This window comes from Amaranthus tricolor, chromosome 5, assembly GCF_026212465.1.
Source record: "Amaranthus tricolor cultivar Red isolate AtriRed21 chromosome 5, ASM2621246v1, whole genome shotgun sequence".
In the NCBI taxonomy this organism is placed as follows: Eukaryota; Viridiplantae; Streptophyta; class Magnoliopsida; order Caryophyllales; family Amaranthaceae; genus Amaranthus; species Amaranthus tricolor.
In genome coordinates, this window is record NC_080051.1 from 23273851 (window position 1) to 23294862 (window position 21012).

The 21012-nt window shown below is 34.2% G+C and overlaps 2 protein-coding genes across 2 annotated transcripts; one reads left to right on the forward strand and one right to left on the reverse strand.

The window, feature by feature from the left end:
* Positions 1-5071, forward strand: LOC130813705 (protein MANNAN SYNTHESIS-RELATED 1-like). The gene is made up of 6 exons (XM_057679550.1): positions 1-769; positions 1270-1408; positions 1506-1573; positions 2626-2711; positions 3202-3781; positions 4424-5071. The coding sequence occupies exons 1-6, from the start codon at positions 587-589 to the stop codon at positions 4700-4702; spliced, it is 1335 nt and encodes a 444-aa protein (XP_057535533.1). The 5' UTR covers positions 1-586; the 3' UTR covers positions 4703-5071.
* Positions 5071-20044, reverse strand: LOC130813706 (calcium-transporting ATPase 9, plasma membrane-type-like). The gene is made up of 33 exons (XM_057679552.1): positions 19654-20044; positions 18001-18117; positions 17860-17899; positions 17446-17561; positions 17238-17369; positions 16940-17029; positions 16350-16419; positions 16109-16179; positions 15608-15691; positions 15442-15519; positions 15292-15363; positions 15113-15196; positions 14232-14314; positions 13459-13567; positions 13327-13382; positions 13190-13232; positions 12162-12245; positions 11717-11854; positions 11556-11621; positions 11141-11239; positions 10405-10515; positions 10156-10326; positions 10017-10076; positions 9269-9433; positions 9044-9160; positions 8316-8414; positions 7574-7711; positions 7384-7484; positions 6689-6734; positions 6468-6602; positions 6194-6301; positions 5969-6060; positions 5071-5535 (listed from the first exon to the last, which is right to left on the reverse strand). Exons 1-33 carry the CDS (start codon positions 19831-19833, stop codon positions 5427-5429), a joined length of 3264 nt encoding a protein of 1087 aa, XP_057535535.1. The 5' UTR covers positions 19834-20044; the 3' UTR covers positions 5071-5426.
* Between the last annotated feature and the right edge of the window lie 968 nt (positions 20045-21012).

The following is a 21012-nucleotide window of genomic DNA, read 5'->3' on the forward strand; positions in this document are numbered from 1 at the left end:
TTGCTCAAATCGATTTTATCACCTTTACACCCTCAACTTGGAGCTTAGAGGTATTCCTTTGAGACGAAGGAGTAAGAGATGTGAGTGTGACAAATGACAATAATTATAAGTCAACTAAGGAGTGGATCTCAAATCTCAAATCACCCCATAATTTAGTCCGTATTCCTCAAGTTGAGCAAGAAAAATCAAAACCCAAAATTTCCAGCAAGGGAAAATAAAATACTCCAAAAGTAAAGAAAAAGAAAGAAAACATGGAAAATTTGAGGATGAAGAATCAAAAATTCCTATAAATTATATTGCATTAGTACTTCATAATCCAACTAAATTGTGTAGTAGATAGTTAAAGTGTCGGTGGTGGTAAGAGAAGGCCTACTTTCTAGTCTCTATTAATCTGCTCCCACCTGCTCTACTTACTTCACTTTCACCACCATTTTCATGATTACATTTCAATCTCCAAACCTATCTTTATACCAATCATCATCTCATTAAATCTCAATGCTTTTTTACTGAGGTTTGTTTATTGTTTTTCATTGGGTTTGTTGATTTTGTTTGATTATTTGGTTTTTAAGGGTTTACTGATTAGAAAATGCAGAGATCTGAGAGAGATAATAAAAAGAAGGAATCTTCAAATTGGGTTTTAGGTTTTGGGAATTGGGTAACTAGTATTATGGTGGAACCAAGACAAATTCTTGCTGGTTTTCTTACTGTTACTATGTTTGTTATGCTTGCTCATATGATCAAAAGAGATCATTTCAGTTCTCATTCTCAGGTGGGTTTTCTATTTTGTGCTTTTACTAACATGGGTTTGTTAATTTTCTTTAGAAATTTCAGAATTTAATTCATTTCATTTTATTCTTATAATATATATTGTTTGATCTTTATGTAAATTGCTTGCTAATTTTCACATCTTGAGCCATTGAACTTTTGGGCTACTACAATTTAGTTTTTATTGTGTATATTAATTTAAATTGTGGTCTCATTAACCGCAACCTCTTTATCTCCCCCATCAAGGGCGTGGTTTGCCGTCTTTTATGTCTACTAAGCACGGGTCTCTGGTCTCTGAGGATATGCGAGGTGATCGACCGCACAGGGCCATTCCGTGTGTGAAAAAGTTAAAAAAATGTTACGTTTAAGGCGAAAATAGACACAGGGTCCATATTTTTCAAGACGGCTTTGCTCCCAAGAACCTGATCATAGCCTCATGGGGAGGCTATGATGATGATGATAGTGATTGAATTATTGAAATCTTATTCTTAATTTTTTTTAAAGGTGAGGATGTCACCATCACAAACAACTCGATTTGAAAGATCCAAATTTGCAGAAAGCACTGCTGCTTCAGTTGATAGCAATGGTTTATGGAAAGACGATGCTCCTGAGCTAGAACCTTGTTGGCAAAAACCAAATTTTGGTAACTATTATGATCTTTGATTTAACATCTGGAAATTGTTTTTTGTGGAATATCATGTCAAATTATTCTAAATCTGGCTCATTTTCTTCCATTGCAGAAGTTGACCCATCTGATGGATATGTTACTTTCTCCTTAACTGATGGTCCAGAATACCATGTCTCACAGGTGACTAACCAAATTCTATGTCTTTCCTTTTTTGTTTAGACTAGGATTGGAAGTTTTTGTAAGCTGCTATTTATGGGGGTGTTTGCCAATTGGCTTGTTGGCTTTTTAGTTGGCCTGTTTGACCAGTTGAAAATTTTGACCGTTTTTGTTGGCTTTAGCTAGCTGAAAAGGCAGCTGTTTATAGACATGTCTGTGGTAAATTTATACATTGCTGCTAGCAGTTTATTAGAGAAAAAGTTTGGTAAAAAGCTAGCCGTAGTAGTTTTTCTATTCTAGCTTAAAAGCAAGCTTTTCAGCCGGCTCAAAAGTCATTTACCAAATACTTTTTTTGGCTGTTTGACTGACCAACAAGCCAAAAGCCAACCAAAAAGCTAATGTAAAAGCCAACTACCAAACACCCCGTAAATCAGTCTGTCAGCTGGTAAGTGATGTGTTGATTTCATTTATGTATTACTTCTACTATTTATCTAAAGTGGTTGCGAATCTTGGCAGATCAATATTTTTGATATGTCATAGAAGTATTTATGATCAATTTCTTTCTGCATTTTGCAACATGGAAAATCGGAGTAGAACAATATTGTTCTTTGTTGGAGTTTAATGATTTGATTTTGTTAGATATGTTCTTTAGCAATATTCTAGTGCTAAACACTTGTTGGGTTCAGTGTCATGATTCGCAAATCTGAAATCGAAAAAACCGAATTATGGTCGGTTTTGAGCTATTTTTGAGCCATTTTGAACAAATTGTGAATTTTAGAAGTGAATTAGCCGGCGAGATATGTTACAGTGTTATCTACCAGACTGGTATAAATGTACCTGAAGAAATGCATGTTTGCAGTGGTTTTCCAGTTGCTGGATCCACTGGAAACATGGGAAAGTTCCAATATTTCACTTCGGTTTCATGGTGCTTATTGAGAAAGCTAGACTACCCACATCCCTAACATTTGATAGTAAATCATTTTTGCCTATTTTTCGTCTCCATTATAGATGTTTCTTGCTATGTTAATATCAATAATAGATCGAGTCTTATATCAGTAAAATTTTGTTTTACACAGATTGCAGATGCTGTGGTAGTGGCCAGAAATCTTGGTGCAACTCTTGTACTTCCTGACATCAGGGGAACTAAATTGGGAGACAAGAGGTTAGTCATAAAAATCTTGAAATATGAAGTGTCTTCTTTTATTTTTTCAAATGTGTTACGTGCTTGGTTATGTTTTCCTCTTCATTGCAATATTGTACTTTCGAAAACATATATATGGAATTGCACTTTGATGCATTATTAGTGTCGTTTAATGTTCACTTTTGAAGGTTTTTTAATGTATCAAACTCCATTTATGAGGCTAAAATTTCTTATGAAGGTCACGCCATACAAGTTGTATGCGACATTGTGATTTTTCGTGCTTGGTATAACATAATCCGCAAGCTAATTCGTCTTTTGAATTCGCGATTTGCTCAGAATGACCTAAACATTGCCCAAAAATCGACCTTGATTTGTATTTTTGATTCCGATTTGCGAGGAAATTAGTGAATTATGTGTCATCGGTCAGGCTCATACGATTTGGTTAAGAGTATGCGGTATGAGAATGCTACAAAACACTTAGTGACCTCATTGCACTCATTGTACTTTGTAGGGAGTTTGACAATGTTTACGATGCACACAAATTTATAAGTAGCTTGGATGGAGTGGTTAGGGTAGTGAAGCAACCCCCTTCAAAAATATCAATGAAAAAAATTGCAGTTGTTAAGGTTCCAAATCGTGTTACCAAAGAACACATTGCCGAAAAGATTGAGCTAGTATTTCGGGAAAAGGGAAACATTAGACTAGCTACGTATTTTCCATTGGTAAATATGAAGAAAGCTAAAGCCGAAGGTGATATTGACTCTGTTGCATGCATGGCGATGTTTGGGACATTAGATTTGCAACCAGAAGTTCGTGGTGTTGTGGACTCGATGATAGAGCGGTTAAGAACATTGAGTCGGAAGTCAGATGGTCGCTTTGTCGCTGTGGATTTGAGGGTTGATGTTTTAGAAAAGAAGGGTTGCAAAGATAAAGAGGGTTCCGTATCCAAGAGTTGTTATGATGCAGGAGAAATCGCTTCGTTTTTAAGAAAAATTGGTTTCGGAAAGGATACCACGATCTATTTGACCCAATCAAGATGGGACAGCAGTCTTGATGCCCTAAAGGAGTTCTTCCCCAAAACATACACAAAGGTAACATTTTGCTATTTTCTTTGTTCTTTTGTTGTATTGTTATTATTTGATCTTGAAAAGATAGTGTTCAAATTTCTCAACGGCCTATGACTTCTTGAGCAGTTGAGCTAGTAGTTCTAGTGGCCATTTGTTGCTCATTGAAAACTATTGTTAAACACAAATTCTTAAATGAGATGGTCTTATGGTGAGACTATCTCTATTGGACTGATACATGGAATAATGGGTTAATTATATGAGCTCGTCTCATATGAGAAGGACTCGTACAAAACAAGATAGTTAAAAAGTGGAAGAAAAGTTTGGTTCAATATACTTCATGGTAAAAGACCTAATGCGCGACAGGTTAGTCGGCAAAAGAAAATCTAGGCTCGGACTTGCCTAGGCTATGACTCAAGTTATTCGATTAGAAATTCTACTAGTGTTGAATTTTGTAAAATACATAATAGAAAAATGATAGCTGAATTGATTCAAAACACATAGAGACGAGTTTTCAACTCACCTTATACTTGTATTCTAGACTCGCCCCTAGGCAGTATCATCTATTGATCTGATGAAGCTCTTGCTGTTGTGTAATACTAATCGCGCAAAGTTTTGATTATGATTTGATGCATGTGTTTCAACTTGCTTATATACCATTGCCAACAGGAAGGGATAATGCCTATGGATAAAAAGGACCAATTTCTTGATTCAGAAGCCCCAACCCTGGAAGAGGTTATCGACTTCTACATCTGTTCCGAAAGCGATGTTTTTGTACCAGCCATCTCTGGTCTATTTTATGCCAATGTTGCCGGGAAGAGAATCTCTACTGGAAAAACACAGATTCTCGTTCCAGCCAATATACCCGGTGTTTCTGCTTCTCCAGATAACTTCATTTCGCATTACGTCACCAAGAAAAACCACTTGGCTTATTCATGTTTCTGCTGATAGTTTCTCAAAAGATGCAGAAAAGAAAAACAAAAACATTGGCCAAAATACCTTCTACAATAGTGTTCAGAATTCTGATATACAGTCGAGTCAAACGATATGTGTTGGGCGATTGATGGCTAAGTAATTCTTCATACTCGAATTCATGTTCCAGGTAACCTTAGAAAATGAGCAAAGGTTACACGACCAATCTTTAGTGATACAGCTTGTAATATATTTATCAAGTCGTATTTTAGTAGAAATACCTTATTGTAAACAGTGTGATTTTCAAAATGCAAGTTTGTGGCTTATTTTTCAATGACATGCCAGTTCAGTGTATCGCAATCGAAAAAAAAAGAAAATTAGTCAATTTGGGCTATTTTGTGCAAATTGTGAATTCAAAAAACGAATTAGTCAGCGAATTGTTACTTTGTCCGGAAAAAAGTTGGCATCTAATGACCCTTACAAAATTCAAGCAAAAAAAGCTATATCATCTCTACTGCCTCATTTTCATTTACATTTTATCGTTTTGTCAGCACGGTTCCTTTACAAATATAGTCGGTAATAATCCCAACTAATATTTCTAAAAGAATGCTTAGTAGTGTAGTAAGCATGAGTTTAGCTGGTCTTCTTCCAAATGAAGATTGCCCAAAACAATGGCACTCGACTTTAGGTAACAAGGGATCACCTGCATGAGGGCGGAAGCTTATGCATGTTTGGCTCTTAAATGTTTGTCATAATATGTTTATGCATTAGTACGTGCAGTTATACATCGTTGGAATGGCTTCCTTAACATTTTGGACAAGGGTGTCTTTGGAACTGGTATGAACTTTCCGATTGCAGCCAGAGGCCAACTGCAAAAGAATGGAGCGAAAATGGTTAAAAATACCGAATCTCATTGGTACGAGGAATGAGTTTTACTGTATTCACATCCTAAATGCTCTTGACAGTTTCACTCAAGTAAACAGTTTTGCTATTAGAAACTACTCTTAGTTACCAAAGTGTTTGGCAATTATCCGTACTAGAGGTGTTTAAAACTAACCCGATAATCCGATATTCACCCGACCTTATAATCAAAACCCGACTTGACCCCAACTTCAAAATGCATTTAAAATAATGTAAAAATCAATGTGGACACAAGACCAGATTTTGAACCGATCCAAACACCAAACCCCGAAATCGACCCAATGATACGAATGAACACCTCTAATCCGTACAACATGCCATTACACCGATATAATTGCCCACACAATTGATAAAAAACACTAATGAGAGCGAGCTACCAACCTGAACATGCCAACGGCGATTGAAATTAGCCAAAGTTTCCAGTTCAGTTGAACAGTTGATGTGAACTTCCCAAGAAACTCGATGATGACGATCTGTTGAAGATGAAAGGCAGCTCGTTAGATTGACGACAAGTGACTGATAAGTTTCAGAGAAATTCGGAAATGGTACTGCGAAACGATAGAAACCAAACATTCTTCGGCAACAAACAGCAGCACAACCACCTACCTGGAGTATGAGCGTAACAGCAATTATTCCCATGAAAAGTCGATTGCTCGTTACACCTTTAAACACATTCATTTCCTCTGGTTTTCGAGCATTAAACTCGTTGAATAGCTATAAACAAAAACGAAATACTTTAGATTCATATTCGCATGTAGAGGTGTTCAAAACGAACAGACTCGATGATCTGATATTTATCTGTCCTAGGAACTGTACCCGACTTAACATGTATACATGGGTAAACCTCAAAAGGTTCACTAAACGGAAGTGTAAAGCTTACTTGACACAGAACAAAAGCATTGAAAATCAATGTGTTCTTCAGCTTATGCTGATGCTCATTATCGCCTTCTTTAAATATGGCAAAACTGCTGCCACCGAAGTTGAAAATAAGGAGTATAGCGACTTGATATAGTGCCTGTAGACCAGAAAAATGTTATGATAACCCTGTAGATTTACCTGCATTTTCTGTAGATTTACTTACATAAAGATGAAGATGTTTACCTGAACGATTAGATTCCTCCACATGATATTGGTAACAAGAGGTTCCCTAAACATATAAAGGCGTGTCAACATAAGTAATCATTAATCAATCATTTGTAGATGTTTTAAATACATGTTCGGCTTAAGATAGCTATGAGGTAGTTGTCGGTTGTAGGCAGCTATAGTTGTAAATAGGTGTTAAATATTTAATTGTCTAATTAGTTGTGTAATTATTGTTTGATACTAAATAGATAATGTTTACTGCCAAGGGTCAATCGGAAATAACCTTTTTATTATAACTAAAAAGTAAATTATGTTTACTACCAAAGGTCAATCATAAACAATCTCTTTATTATCACTAACAAGTGTATGATAAGTGTAAGGTCGCGTACATCTGCCCTCCAAACCCCACCTAGGGTGGGAGCCACTTAATGGCATTGGGGCAATGAAACGTTATTGGTAAAAAGTAAAAAATGGCTCTTCGAATATAATTTGTTGACAATTACTTAAGAAAACCTCAAAACGCTAGTTTTGATTTTGGAACGCTACAAGTTGTAACTTAATGAAAACAACCACCTACAGCACTAAACATTACCTAAACAACTACCTTCACCGAGCAGTGATCTTAAACTGCTAAATCAAACATGTACGTAAACTCAAGAATCAGGACTAAACATTCTAGAATCAATATGTGAATCTAATGTCCATAATCAAACCTTCTGCCAATGGGAGCTCTACGCATGAGCTGGTTAGTCGGTGGTTCAGTGGCTAGTGCTAGTGCTCCCAAAGTATCCATGATGAGATTCACCCACAAAAGCTGCATCAACAGAATTAAACATCTTAGAGATCAACAAACTGGTATTCACAATCAAACGAGGTGATTAGCAAATAAGAGAGTGCACTAACTTGTACTGCATTTAGAGGAGTATTGCCGGATGAGACAGCAGCAATAACATTAATTATAAGAGCTGCCACATTTACTGTAAGCTGAAACTGTATAAATTTCTGAATGTTTGCGTACACAGAACGTCCCCAGCGCACAACCTGCATTCATACGAATCATCAGCTACTTTACTTGACCTGTAAGCTAATTTCTAAGACACAGTACAAAGTAGGGTTGAGGGATCGAATCGAATGCTAGAATGCTTGGAGAAAAGGTTGGGAACAGTGTCACATGATTCGCCAATCTTTAGCGAATCGTGAGTTGCGAATAAAAAAGTGAATTATGATTGGTTTTGGGCTATTCTCTGGCAAATTTGAGCGAATCGCAAATTGCAAATAAAAAAGCGAATTATGGTCGGTTTTGGGCTATTTTTGGGAAGATTAGCGAATCGCGAATTCAAAAAACGAATTAGCTAGCAAATTATGTTACACTGATTAGGAAATTTGCAATGATAGATGGAGGCAACACTAGGGCTTGAAAAATCCTTAGAATTAGGGTTTTGGATGTGACTCATTGACTAGCTCGTTGGGCATGCTCTAGTGTTTGTGACGAACTGTGGGTCCATGAAGGTCCTACTTGGATCGAGGACGTTGTTAATTCTGATATTATGAATTAAGAAAGCTAGCCTGCTCTTTCGTCCAAAAAAAACGACACAGTACAAAGCAACAGTTCAATATATGCACAAGAAAATATATGATACGGTACCTTGACAACTGAAGCAAAATTGTCGTCCAAGATAATGATGTCCGAGCTCTCTTTAGCCACTTCTGTTCCAGAAATTCCCATGGAAAGACCAATATCTGCCTAAAGTTCAAAGTAACAACAGAAAAACTAAACAAGAGGAAACTTTCAAGATCTAATGTCATTGGTGCACTACAACTCAGTAATCATATAGGTACATCAGTAGAATTTTAACTATATAACAAGGCACAGAGAACAATTTAATGTAAGATGTACTCCCTTCGTTCCTTAATGAAGTTTGCATAAGAAATGTTCACGTGAATTAAAAAATAGAATCTTTTAAATAGTGAAGATATTATTTTATTAAATTATAAATTTGATGGAGAAAAAGTGGAAACCATAAATATTAAAAATATTAAAAGAAAGTTAGTGGAAAAAATATACGGACCACAACTAGTAAAAAATATTTATTAGAATTAGTAGGAAATATGTGGGGACCATAAAAAGGATAAAAATATTAAAATAAAGTTAGTGGAAGATACGTGGAAACCATAAACATTAGTAAAATATTAAAATGAGGATTTGTGATATAAATGAAAAGATTATTTATGGGTACAATAAATGGAATACTTTAAAATGAAAAATAGAAACTTACGAAAGGAGTATAATAATATACCACTATTATCTTTAACAAAACGTAATGTGTGAAATAAAGGAAAACGGAACAATTTCCTTCAAGATTAGGGAAAGACCTCATGAAGCGCGGGAGCATCATTAGTGCCATCTCCTGTAACAGCTACAACGTCTCCTCCCTTACGTAAAGCTTGCACGAGCAACAGTTTGTCATTTGGGGACGACCTTCCCATCACCTGTATGCAACAAAGTAAAAAGCATAGATTATATACTCCTGTCATTATGCAAGAGACTAGTCGATGAAGACGATACAAGAGATCAACTATTTGTAACTCGAGACTTACGATTATTTTCTTGGCAACGTCTTCTCTTTCTTTTTCAGACAGTGCACGGAATACACTCCCTTCAATGACAGTCGGTTCTGTGACGTCAGCGTTCGGAGGAAGAATTCCACACTCTAAAGCAATTGCTTTTGCTGTTTGAATGTTATCGCCAGTTACCATACGAACCTGTCATTTGTGTTGTGAAATGATCTTACATTATATATACATTTCTCATATCACTGAAAAGCTGATCAAATAAAAATGAGAAATTTCACGTGGCAATCCTAAAGCATTGGGTTTTCCACATGGTGACCAAAGTTTTTCAAAAATTCACGCGATAACCCTAAGGTTAACCCAATTCATCCTCCGTGACCTTTTTACGCAAAAAACATTAGAAAACGTTAGTTTACCAAGATTAAAAATTCACATTTCCTCACTCTAATCTAAACCACTTCATTGTTGCTTCCAAGCGAATTTGAAGAAGGAATTAGAAAAAAATTCATTTTAAGCACAATGATTTGAAGAAGGAATCCTAATTTGATAGTAACAATAAGGTGAATTCGAATTTTTCAGCTGTACAGGATGCTTTAATCTTAGTAAACTTGCATTTTCTAACGTTTTTTTGTGTAAAAAGGTCACGGAGGATGAATTAGGTAAACCTCAGGGTTACCGCATGGATTTTAAAAAAATTTTAGTTACCACATGGAAACTCAATACCTGAGAATTACCACATTAAATTTTCCAATAAAAATTGAATAGAATATGGTACCTTCACTCCAGCAGCGGCACAGAGTCTCACAGCTTCATCTACACCAGGTCGACAAGGATCCTACACAAGCATGTCGAAAAAACTAAGAGAAGTACATAAAAGAAATTTGAAGAAATAAGTTCAAGATCAAATTCAATACCTTTATGCCAACAATGGCTAACAAAATCAAATCCTCCTCAGGTAGATTCCATTCTGCTAACACCTCCTCGTTGGTGGTTGGAACGGAATTTCTATCGTAGGGTCTATACGCAAAGGCTACACATCGAAGACTTTTTGCTGCCATGTCGTCAATGACTCCTCTAAAATATGACTGCATTGTTACCAATAGTCCACTTGGTATTTCAGCTGAATAAAGTAGTATAAGCTTTAAAGAGCAAGCAATTATTACCATTTTAGAAGTAATAGGTTTGACGGAAGCATCGACATCGAGAAACTGTGTGCATGAAGCAAGAACCATCTCAGCAGCTCCTTTCCAATGAATATGTACATCTGAGTTAGACTGCAACAAAATTAAGGAAAATAAGCATGGTTAGAGTATTACAGCCGTGTAACATAATTCGCCAGATAATTACCCTAATCAGCCAAAAACCGACCATAGTTCATTTTATCGTGATTTACAAAACCGACCATAGTTCATTTTATCGTGATTTACAAGGGGATTAGTGAATCATTGACAGTGATTACAACTAGAGGTGTTCAACAAGCCGGATTGAGGCGGGTCGAATCAAATGTTAAACGGGTCGGATCGGGAGGGTCGTGTCAAATTTAAATGGGCCGGGGCAAGGTCAAAGCCAGTTTAAACCCGACCCACTTTGACCCGTTTTTAAAAAGTTCATAAAATAGTTTTTTTATTCTACTTTATGACCCCTTGGGTCGACTCACGTATATATATATAATAATACCATATAAAAATATAAAAAAAGTGATATATTTTTTTTCAACCAATTTCTATCATTATCCGACCGACCTGGCCCGAACCATTACACCATAGCTGTTAATGACCTGACCCGCTAAAATATGACCCGACCCTTGACCCGTTGGGTCGAGCCGCCCGTTGAACACCTCTAATCACAACTGACAAAGGTTTAAATCGAAATAGAAATTTAAGGGAGTTAGGCAATCACCAGCTGCAATGCAACTCCACCTCTCTTTTTCTCCGAATTAAAAGGGCAAACATGGAGGATGATGGCTTCTGATCTCACAGAATCAAACTTCATGCCTACCTGTCAAAATATAAAGGAAATTCTCAAACATGAAAAAAGGAAAATATTTACTTAAAAGATTAATACTGCTTCTGTCCCTCTCAATTTGCATCTCTTTCCATTTTAGTTTGTCTCACTTATTGCGCACTCTTTTCTGTTTTGGCAACTACTCCACTTTCTTTCTTTAAATCTTATCCACAAACTTATTATTTTGTCTTTTTTCCACTTATTATTTTGTCTTATTTTCCAACCCAATTTCACTTCTCATTAAATTTCATCCAAAATAATTTCGATGCATTCTCATAGAGACGGAGGGAGTAATTGATAAAGAATGTACCTGAATTCCCCAGGACAAGATAGCCTTTTCGGTAGGAGATCCAGAAACTTCAGCATCGCCACCATCCTATGAAAACAAACATGATATCAAGAAATTCTTTTGGTATCCAAACATATGTACTGTAAAATAAGGGAAATTAAAAGGGAGCATATACAATTTACCTTAGGGACAAAAACACTACCAGTGGTATTAAGAGCAACACCTTCGATTATAAGGGTGGACTGATTCGTATGCATCTGGGTAGCATCACTTGCTGGACTCAAATTCTTTTTTCCAGCATAGGCTTCAACCACAGTCATCTAGAAGTTCAAAAGAATAAAACATCACCATCGTTTGTAAGCTATTCTCCGTATTTTCCGATTAACTGATGTACTCCCTCCGTTCTTTTCTTTCTTTTCGTTCACTTTTTGCATAGTTTTCAAAGTAAATTTTAAGCCTTAATAACTCTAAATACGGATTATACAAAATTATAAAAAATATATGATAAAAAATATATATTAAGACGAATCTAATAAGATCTCGTATAAATATATTTTATCATCTATATATGTCTTGAAGTACATAAGGTATATAGAGAGCGAGAGAAAGAAATGCAAACATGTTTACCTGATTCAACGTCAATGTTCCAGTTTTATCACTGCAAATAGTGGTTGCAGAACCCATTGTTTCACAAGCGGAAAGCCTTCGCACCTGTACATATAGATTGTATTTGGGAAAATAAGGTTGATTTGAATACAATAGAAATTTTGTGATTTGTCTCATTGATCACCACCCTTCTTAGTTCTTACACACCCATGAAACGGACTAAACATTATTAATTGTCTCTTGAGTTTGCTACGTAGGATATTGACATAAATATTACGTTCAAACTGAGTTGTTGGGAGAATAAAAAATGAAAAAATCCACATAGTAACTATGAGGTGTTGGGTTTTCCACATAGTAACCAAAATATTTTAAAAATTCATGCAATAATCATGATGTTTATCAAATTCTTTCTCTGTGACCTTTTTACTCATAAAACGTTTGACAACGTTAATTACAAAGCTTAAACGTTGTTGTACACCTATTTATTCGTTTCACCAGATCAATTTGTATCAATTTTATAAATTTCCCCCAAACTATAATTCTACCATCTTTCCTCCAAATTCAAACCTTAGTTTTTCAATTCTCTTCTATTTTAAATTATAAAACTTCTACAATTGAATCTAGTGAAACGAATACAGCAAGGTTTAAGCTTTGTAATTAAGTTTTTCAAACGCTTTCTGTGTAAAAAGGTCACAGAGAAAAGATTTGATAAACCTCAAAATCATCGCGTGGATTTTAAAAGAGCTTTAGTTACCATGTGGAAAACCCAATACCTCAACGTCACCACGTGGAATTTCTTTAAAAAATTTAAGTTGTGTGGATAAATATTAAAAAAAAAATTTCCTCCGTTTTATAATACTTGCTACTGATAATGACATTTTCCCACACAATATGTCACACTCAGTAGCAAGTATTATGGAACAGAGGAAGCATGTAGATATGAATTACATAAAGTGGTATTCGGGGAATGGGATGACATTCAAGCATAAACCCTGGTAGCAGATCCCCAAATTTAAGATGCAGCAAAAACAAGTGCAACTAAAACATACCAGAGCTTTATCTGCCATCATTTTGCGCATAGAGTATGCTAGACTGTCATCAAAATCAACAAAAACAAGACAATAAGACAAGAATCAATTGAACCAAAAACTCAAAGAAAATCTGCAAAGATTGCGAGCAGTCTTACGTTAATGTAACAGCTAAGGGGAGTCCTTCCGGTACTGCAACAACTACAATAGTAACCTAAAATGTACAGAAATTAATCAAGAGGATGAATCACATTAATAGGAGAACAACAGTACAGAAGAATCTCTTTTACCGCAATGGTAATCAATCCTATAACTCCATCCACTAATTTACTGACGCTAGTTTTTCCGTGGATATATTGCACTCGACCATCAGGATAGTAAGAGTGACCAGTAAAATATCTGTAAGAATATCCATAAATTTGTAACTCCTGAAAAATGTTTATGAAGAACAGTACAACTAAATTAAGTGGCTCCCATCTAGGCGAGTTTTTAGGGTCGGTCCTAGATTTTTAGGGAGCCAGAAGCGAAAGGTTATTTATAGGCTCCTAAACTATTATATATATATATAGAAAAGTTCGAATCTTTTCACTTGTTGAAAACTAAAAGTTTTTGGGGGTCCTGGGCGTATGCACGAGTTACACTTGTTTAGAGCCAGCCCTACGGGTTTTAAAGGTCGGATGTACGCAACCTTACCCTTGTTAGTTATAACAAAGAGATCGATTATCATTGTCACGTGGTAGCAAACATTAATTGCATCTTCACGTACATTAATAAGATCAATACAATCATTGTAAAATACTGGTTTTTAATAATTTCTACACTTTTATTTTTCACACTATCTAATGTTCGATTTTAATCTCTAATATCTTCAATTTCATAAGATTAAAAATTCTAAAAAGTTAATTTAATGAAAATACACATTAAGAAGAATTAAATAAAATCCTACTTGACTATGTTTTACATTATATATGGAAAAATATAAACCAAATAAAATCAATTGATAAACAGTAATTTGTACAGGAACTGTAACAACTAATAAAATTTAGCAAAAGGATATACTTACCGTGTTAGCAGAATGACCAGCACAGCAAAAGCAACCGAGAGCCCCACAATACCAATGAATGTTGCCACTCCATTCAATCGCACCTAGTTTACATACATGTTATTCGCAATGCAAATATTGAATGTCGGGCAAAGATAGAGGGCATGTTCGGCCATGGTAGCTGTGCCGCTGTGCGGGTAGCTATTTTCTGTCTAAGTAGCTGTAATTATGGGTAATTGTTAAGCAACTTAGAATAATCTGATCTTTTTATAATTTTCTTATAATAAACTCACTTATTGATTAATCATGAATAATCTAGACTTTAGAGTTATTTGCATAGAATAAACCTGGTAATCGGATGACTTGCTATATTCTTTTGTTTTTTGAAAAAAACGATAAATTAAAATAAAATATCGAAAAAAATGTAAAATTTTTTTTCTGATCTTTTATTATTCGAAAATTTTTTATGTAAATTTTCTAAATTTTTCTATAAGTTTTCATTAATTTTAAGTTTACTTTTTTAGTAAATTAACTCTATAGTTGGTCATTCGGTTATCCAAATTTACTTAAGGAAAATACCTCTTAAAGTTGGGATTATTCATGGTTAATTAATAGATGTGATTATTGTAGGAAAATTATGAAAATGTTAGATTATTCTAGATAATTTTTCCAATTATAAATTATATTAATTTTTGGTAAAAGTAGCAATTATGGTAATTGCTAAAATATAATTTATTGAGGAACAGGTAAATCAAATATTAAAACACTACTTTTAATCACGAAATGTTACAAATTGTAACGTTTTGAAAAGAGCTATATGTACTATTAAACGCTACTCAAACTACTAGTTACTTAAACTGCTACGTCGAACACACCTAGAAGCAAGTGAGAAAGGTGGGAACCTGTAAAGGGGTTTCTTCACCAGTGTCCTCAGAGATACTTGCCATCAATAACCCCCACTCAGTATTAATCCCAACGCCGGTTACCTTAAACATGTAAAAAGGTGGCCAATGCTCATAAACATACCAGTTTGTTAGTTAAATCAAACAAGTACTTCTAATTATAGAATAAGAGAACATACCACCATATTTCCAAATCCATCAGCAACTTTACAACCAGCTAAAAGAAAAGGTGACTTTTTATCCTTGTGAACCTGCAAAACAAAGCATATTTCTTGGATAAGATCAATTTTGTATGCCTAATTGATTGGAAAATGGTCTGACTGCCTTACAATCTTGCTTTCTCCGGTCATGCTAGATTCATCAATTGCCAAAGAATGACCAGATGTGAATATTCCATCAGCTGGGACCTGGTTTTTCGTGATCAGAATTAAAAATTATTTTCTGGTCGAGAATCATGAATTGACCGAGTGGTTAGAGGAACGGAAATATGTAAACCTGGTCACCGATTTTTAGAGGCACGAGATCACCAACGACAACATCGTAAATAGAAATCTTCTCCCTTCTTCCATCTCTGATCACCTGCATTAACAATATTGTTTAATCACTTGGTCCGAATTGGTTTGTGAGTCCAAAAGTCGAATTCGAAGAAAACTATCAAGAAATGATATTTATTTGCTCGATTGATGTAAAAAAAAAATTACCAAGAATAATACAACCTTTTGTTTATTTCTTTATGATAATACCAATTTTTAATTAACCGTGAATAATACCAACTTTGGAGGTGTTTTCTTAGAATATCCCTAAAATGTTAAAAATGAAATTATTGGAGATTATATGACTAAAAAAATTGGTAAATTAGCTGATAAACTAAAGTTGGTATTATTCTAGGAAAATACCCCTAAGTTGGTGTTATTCATGGTAAGTTGGTATTATCATAGGAACATTAACAAAAAATTGTATTATTCACTATTACTTTTCCTAATATAAACTACTCACTTCTAGCTGTATATTCCTTTTCTCTGCATTTAAATTTTGAAACTGAAGAGATTGTCGATAATCACTTGTGGCTGTAAGCAATTTAAGGTTAGTATCCCTCAAATCTATACTACAAGAACAAATGAACATAAAAATGAACCTAATGAGCGAATCAAAAAAGCACAAAACAGTTTGGGCTAATTTTAGGTTATTTTGAGTGAACCGTAAATTCAAAATGCGAATTAGAAGGACAATAGTATACCGGTAACAAATATAACAAGCAACACTGCAAAAACAATGCTTCCTCCGTCATACCATCCTTCCTTAATACCCTGCATTCAAAATTTACAGTTAAAATCCCAGCCTTGTAAACATAAATTAATACTCAATGAGTGCCTGGAAACCTATCAATCCATGGTTCAAATTCCTTCCGCTCATTGCCAGTTCCAAGCCCAGATAATGGAGGAGGGTGATTCATATGTTTGTGATCAAATGATTCACTAATCTTCTTGCGAATCGCGAATCAAATAAAGCAAATTATGATCGGTTTTGAGCTATTTTACGGTCATTTTAAGCGAATCGCAAATTTAAAAAGCGAATAAACTAGCGAATTATGTTACACTGTTTGTGACAATCAGCTCACTAAAACCTAATCAAATCCCATGATCATGAACCAAAAACAAATTCTCGTGGGGGCGTCTCTTACTTCAGTGAATGACCACTAGAACTGATTTATTGGTAAATGTGGCCGACCCCAAGCCCTTGGGATTAAGGTTTTGACATTGTTGTTGTTATTATTGTAGAAAACTTTGTGAAACACAAGCATCAATTCAAAGAAAAAGTCCAACATACCTCAGTTTTTATCCCTAATGCTAATGATACAACTGCAGCTACGATCAAGATGGTTAGGGTCACATCTTGCAAAGACTCCCACAGAAAAGACTGCAAATCAAGGTTAGTCTAATCAAAAAAAAATTGAATAAACACAAATTTTAGTGAGAGACGGTATGTTCGAGAGACGCATTAGATATATGAACTAAATAGTCTAATTAATATAAAGTAAAGAGAAAATAAGAACGTAGGCTTCTTGTTTTGAGGTCGTCTCTTTAAGAGACGGTCTCTCACAAGAGTAGCTGTTGAATCTCATTACCAAGAAACACTTTCCTTTTTTGGTAGGGTATGTATTTGATCCAAACGTATTCTTTCTCTTTAAAATATCATCAACATCCCCTGGGGCTCCTGTTTCTAAGTTAGTACTAAGCTTAGCTTCTAGTCCTTTAACCTGAAAGGTGCAATGCTATATAGTCAGTAAAAATTATAATGAGCAAATGGTAGAAATTTATAAAATGATTACTTACACCCCCATATTGTTCTAGACTTGTAAAGTTGTTATTCCTAGTCATTGCAGTAAGTTGTTCAAGTCCGATTCCAAAATCACCGGTTGCAATTGGAGGTGGCTCTAAAGGGCCTAGCCCTAGTGCATAACATGAAAAAAAAAAAAAAAAAAAAAAAAAAAACATATTAATCAATTGTCGATGGAAACTAATGAGTCTGTTTGGCAATGGTTGTTAGTTGAAATTGTTGGCTGAAGCTGACTTAAAAGTCAACCAAAAAGTTAGTCATTTACCAAATATTCTTTTAGCTGTTTGACCAACTAAAAAGTCAAATTCAACCAAAAATCCAAGAAAAAAACCATTTGCCCAACACCCAGATAACATTATTCAATTTGCAAGTAAAATGTATAAAGATCAAGAACAAAATCAAGTGATTACCAATATCTCTTTCCCCAGCTAATTTAAAAAGCATTGCTGCCTAATGAATGAATCACCAAAAGCAACAAATTAGTTAGTACAAGTTATGGCATCAAGAACAAGAAAAAACTATGTAATTATGAAAGGTATGCTAATACTTACTCTCACTACTTGTGCATGGGCTCTTATCATTCTCCTCCTCTGCTCTTTATCTTCATCCCTCTTTAAATCAAGGGTGTAGCGAAATCGTCGACAGGCATTGAGCACAAGTGCTGCTTGCTGCAATGGCAGATAAACATATTAGAAGCTTAAATTTTCATAAAGCCTCCATATACCCTCCTAACACACGAAACGTTTGCGTTATGTAGCAAATTCAGAAGACATTTTGAAGACACCAAATTAAACTTCCAACTACCATATTCAGAGTGCACTAATCTATAACCTCAACAATGCCCAAGATTGTGTCAGGGCCGGCCCTATGAGAGGGACTTGCGCCCTGAGCTCATCCCAAAAACTAGAATAAGTCTAACCTGAATTCATATTTATCTAATCATGAGATTCCTACTCTTTCAATTCTATATAATAAGTAGGGCCCACAATTGTTATCTTGCCCTGGACCTCTTGAAACTCAAGGCCAGCCAGAGATTGTGTCATATACCGCGATCCTCCATAGTAAACATGATCTGATCTTCGAAAAATCTTTTATTATAGTCCATTTCTACCATTGTTTACTTGATGTGTACACTACACTAGATTGTAAATTCTTCATTGATTAATCTTTTCCAAGAAATGTCCTTTAAGCACAATCTCTCCAACAATCTTGACAAGTTTATTGTAAATGTAGTACATCTAAACCTCCTTAGACTCTACCAAGCACAGGATATCTTGCAAACTTGTCTTTGTCATAGTTGTTAAGATTATGTATCCCCAATAAATTAATAAGTTCCTTAATCAAAGAAACCATATTAATCACCACATACTAACAAAGGGTACCCCACAATGATATCTATCATATTGGCTTCTTCATTACTCCTTTTGTCCGATTTTACAACTGAATTTGATATTTTTCCTTATAATATGTCATTTTCAGTAGCAAACTCAAAATGACAAAACAACTCATCAATCATCTAACATATACTTTATTGCCATTATATTACTTCCAAATAAAAAACAAAATCTTTACATGGAAACTCTCAGTTCTTATGTTTCTAAAAAGTCAAGCTTTTTGTAATTCACATTGCAACCTTAATTATAGTGTAATAGTGTGTAATTAAGCTATTTTCAACAAGAAAGACCACTCAACATGGCAATACTATGATTATTGTCTATCATATTGGAGCGAATTCATCATTCTTAATGGTACTAAACGTATTATGAGATGTGAGTAAAAAAGTTTTTCTATCACGTAGAAAAGTAACGATTTGGACTAAGACAGAGCAAATATAATTCAAAAAATTTTAAGCCCTATTAATAGATAAAATCAAAAGTAATTAAATTAATATCAATGAAAATCGGTCTTCTTGTTATATTTGGGATCAAATATCACTTTTGAAGAAATATCCTGAATTTAATTCTCACGTAGCTCTTTCCTCATTGATCTTGTATTTTCAATTGATATTGAAAGCCATTTAATTTAAAGGCCACTATACAACGGATACCTTACAATATTTTTGTATTTAAAACAATAACACACAAAACCAAATAAAGACATGAAGCTTAATAAAATTAGACAAAATATGCAAAATCATCAAATTTATTAATAAATTCTCCATTACATTTTTTAATAGAAAATAAAAATTGATAGAAGTTTCGTACCCTCCATCGCCGGAGAGATTCATGAGGAGCATTTTTAGTGTTCGCAATATCAAAAGGATTATCCTTAAATTCCTCATCATCATCATCGTCCTCAAATTGGGGTAGATGGCCAGCCTCGACATCGCCGGAATCCGGCGGCGAAACCTCCATGTAAGTATTCGCGTCTTCTCTATCCGCCATTGTCGATCTCCTTCGTCTCTCCTCGTTTTAATCGATTCACAAAAAACACACAAAATCCCCCCCAAAACTCCAAAAAGATTAATAATCTTTGAGGAGAAATGGCGCCGCCCTCTTGTTTTGGGGGTAAATAAAACAAAATCAGTTCGGAACCACCGCCTCTTACTAAAAAAATTAAGGAAAATTAATCAAAAACGAACAATAAAACTAAAATTGTTCGATTGATCTGGAATCGATATCAACCAAACAATGAACATAGATCATCAAAGAAAAAAATTTCAAAAACCAAAAACATAAAAATTAAATTAGGATGTATGATTCAGAGAATAATAAGGAGACATCACATTAAAGTTAGGTCTAATTACCAAAAATAGTCATGGAAATTGAATGTTTCCTAAATTGTAAGAAAAATTGTTTTTGTTTTCATTTTTTCTGCTTTTGAAACGCTTACCGCGATTTTGCAACATTTATGGTAATTGACCTTGAAGGCAAGTAACTGCATGCGTTAATTCATTATTTTAATTTTATTAGGATTATTAAAGTATTAATTAATTATTAATTAAAAATTATAAAGAGTACAAAATTTATGTGAAAATGAATTAAATAAAATTATATTTAACTGTATTTTAATTTATAAATTAAAAATAAAAGAATATATTTTTTTATTTTTCTCAATTCTAAAATACTCACTACTTTCTAGTTATGTGCATTATTTTTTAAGTTTGTTTTATATATTATAGTTAATTTGTAAGTAAATACATAGTCAAATAGAACCTTGTTTGCATCGTCTAATTGTATACTTTCATAATATTATTTTTTTATAATTTTTAAACGTATATAATTCAACATATAAGCGTAAAAAGTCAAATATAACAAATATAATATTACGTTATTTATCTGTTTAGAAGTACATTTATTTATTATTGAGCTTGAAGGCAAGTACTGGTTTTGAAGTTGACTGACTGGTAGAATCATGATTCATGGTTTATGTGTAGGTATTAGGTATACTATGTAGAGGAAGTTTCTGATAAACTTCTATCACGGAGCATTCATAGTTTCATACCTCCTTTTATTTTTGGCCAATTTGTCTCATTTACCTTTTTCATATTAGTTAGAATAATATTTTAACTATTAATATTTTTAATTTTTCATAATTATAAATTATAAAAATTTAATATTAAT

What these genes read in the sequence shown, in the direction of transcription:
- LOC130813705 (XM_057679550.1), top strand. Translation starts at nt 587, where the DNA reads ATGCAGAGATCTGAGAGAGATAATAAAAAGAAGGAATCTTCAAATTGG. An exon ending in ATTTCAGTTCTCATTCTCAG is followed by an intron (nt 770 to 1,269) that starts GTGGGTTTTCTA and finishes TTTTTTTTAAAG; the next exon opens with GTGAGGATGTCACCATCACA. An exon ending in ACTAAATTGGGAGACAAGAG is followed by an intron (nt 2,712 to 3,201) that starts GTTAGTCATAAA and finishes TGTACTTTGTAG; the next exon opens with GGAGTTTGACAATGTTTACG.
- LOC130813706 (XM_057679552.1), bottom strand. Translation starts at nt 19,833, where the DNA reads ATGGCGGATAGAGAAGACGCGAATACTTACATGGAGGTTTCGCCGCCG. An exon ending in AACCTATTACTTCTAAAATG is followed by an intron (nt 10,327 to 10,404) that starts GTAATAATTGCT and finishes GTAACAATGCAG; the next exon opens with TCATATTTTAGAGGAGTCAT. An exon ending in ATCGCCGTTGGCATGTTCAG is followed by an intron (nt 5,536 to 5,968) that starts GTTGGTAGCTCG and finishes ATTCTTTTGCAG; the next exon opens with TTGGCCTCTGGCTGCAATCG.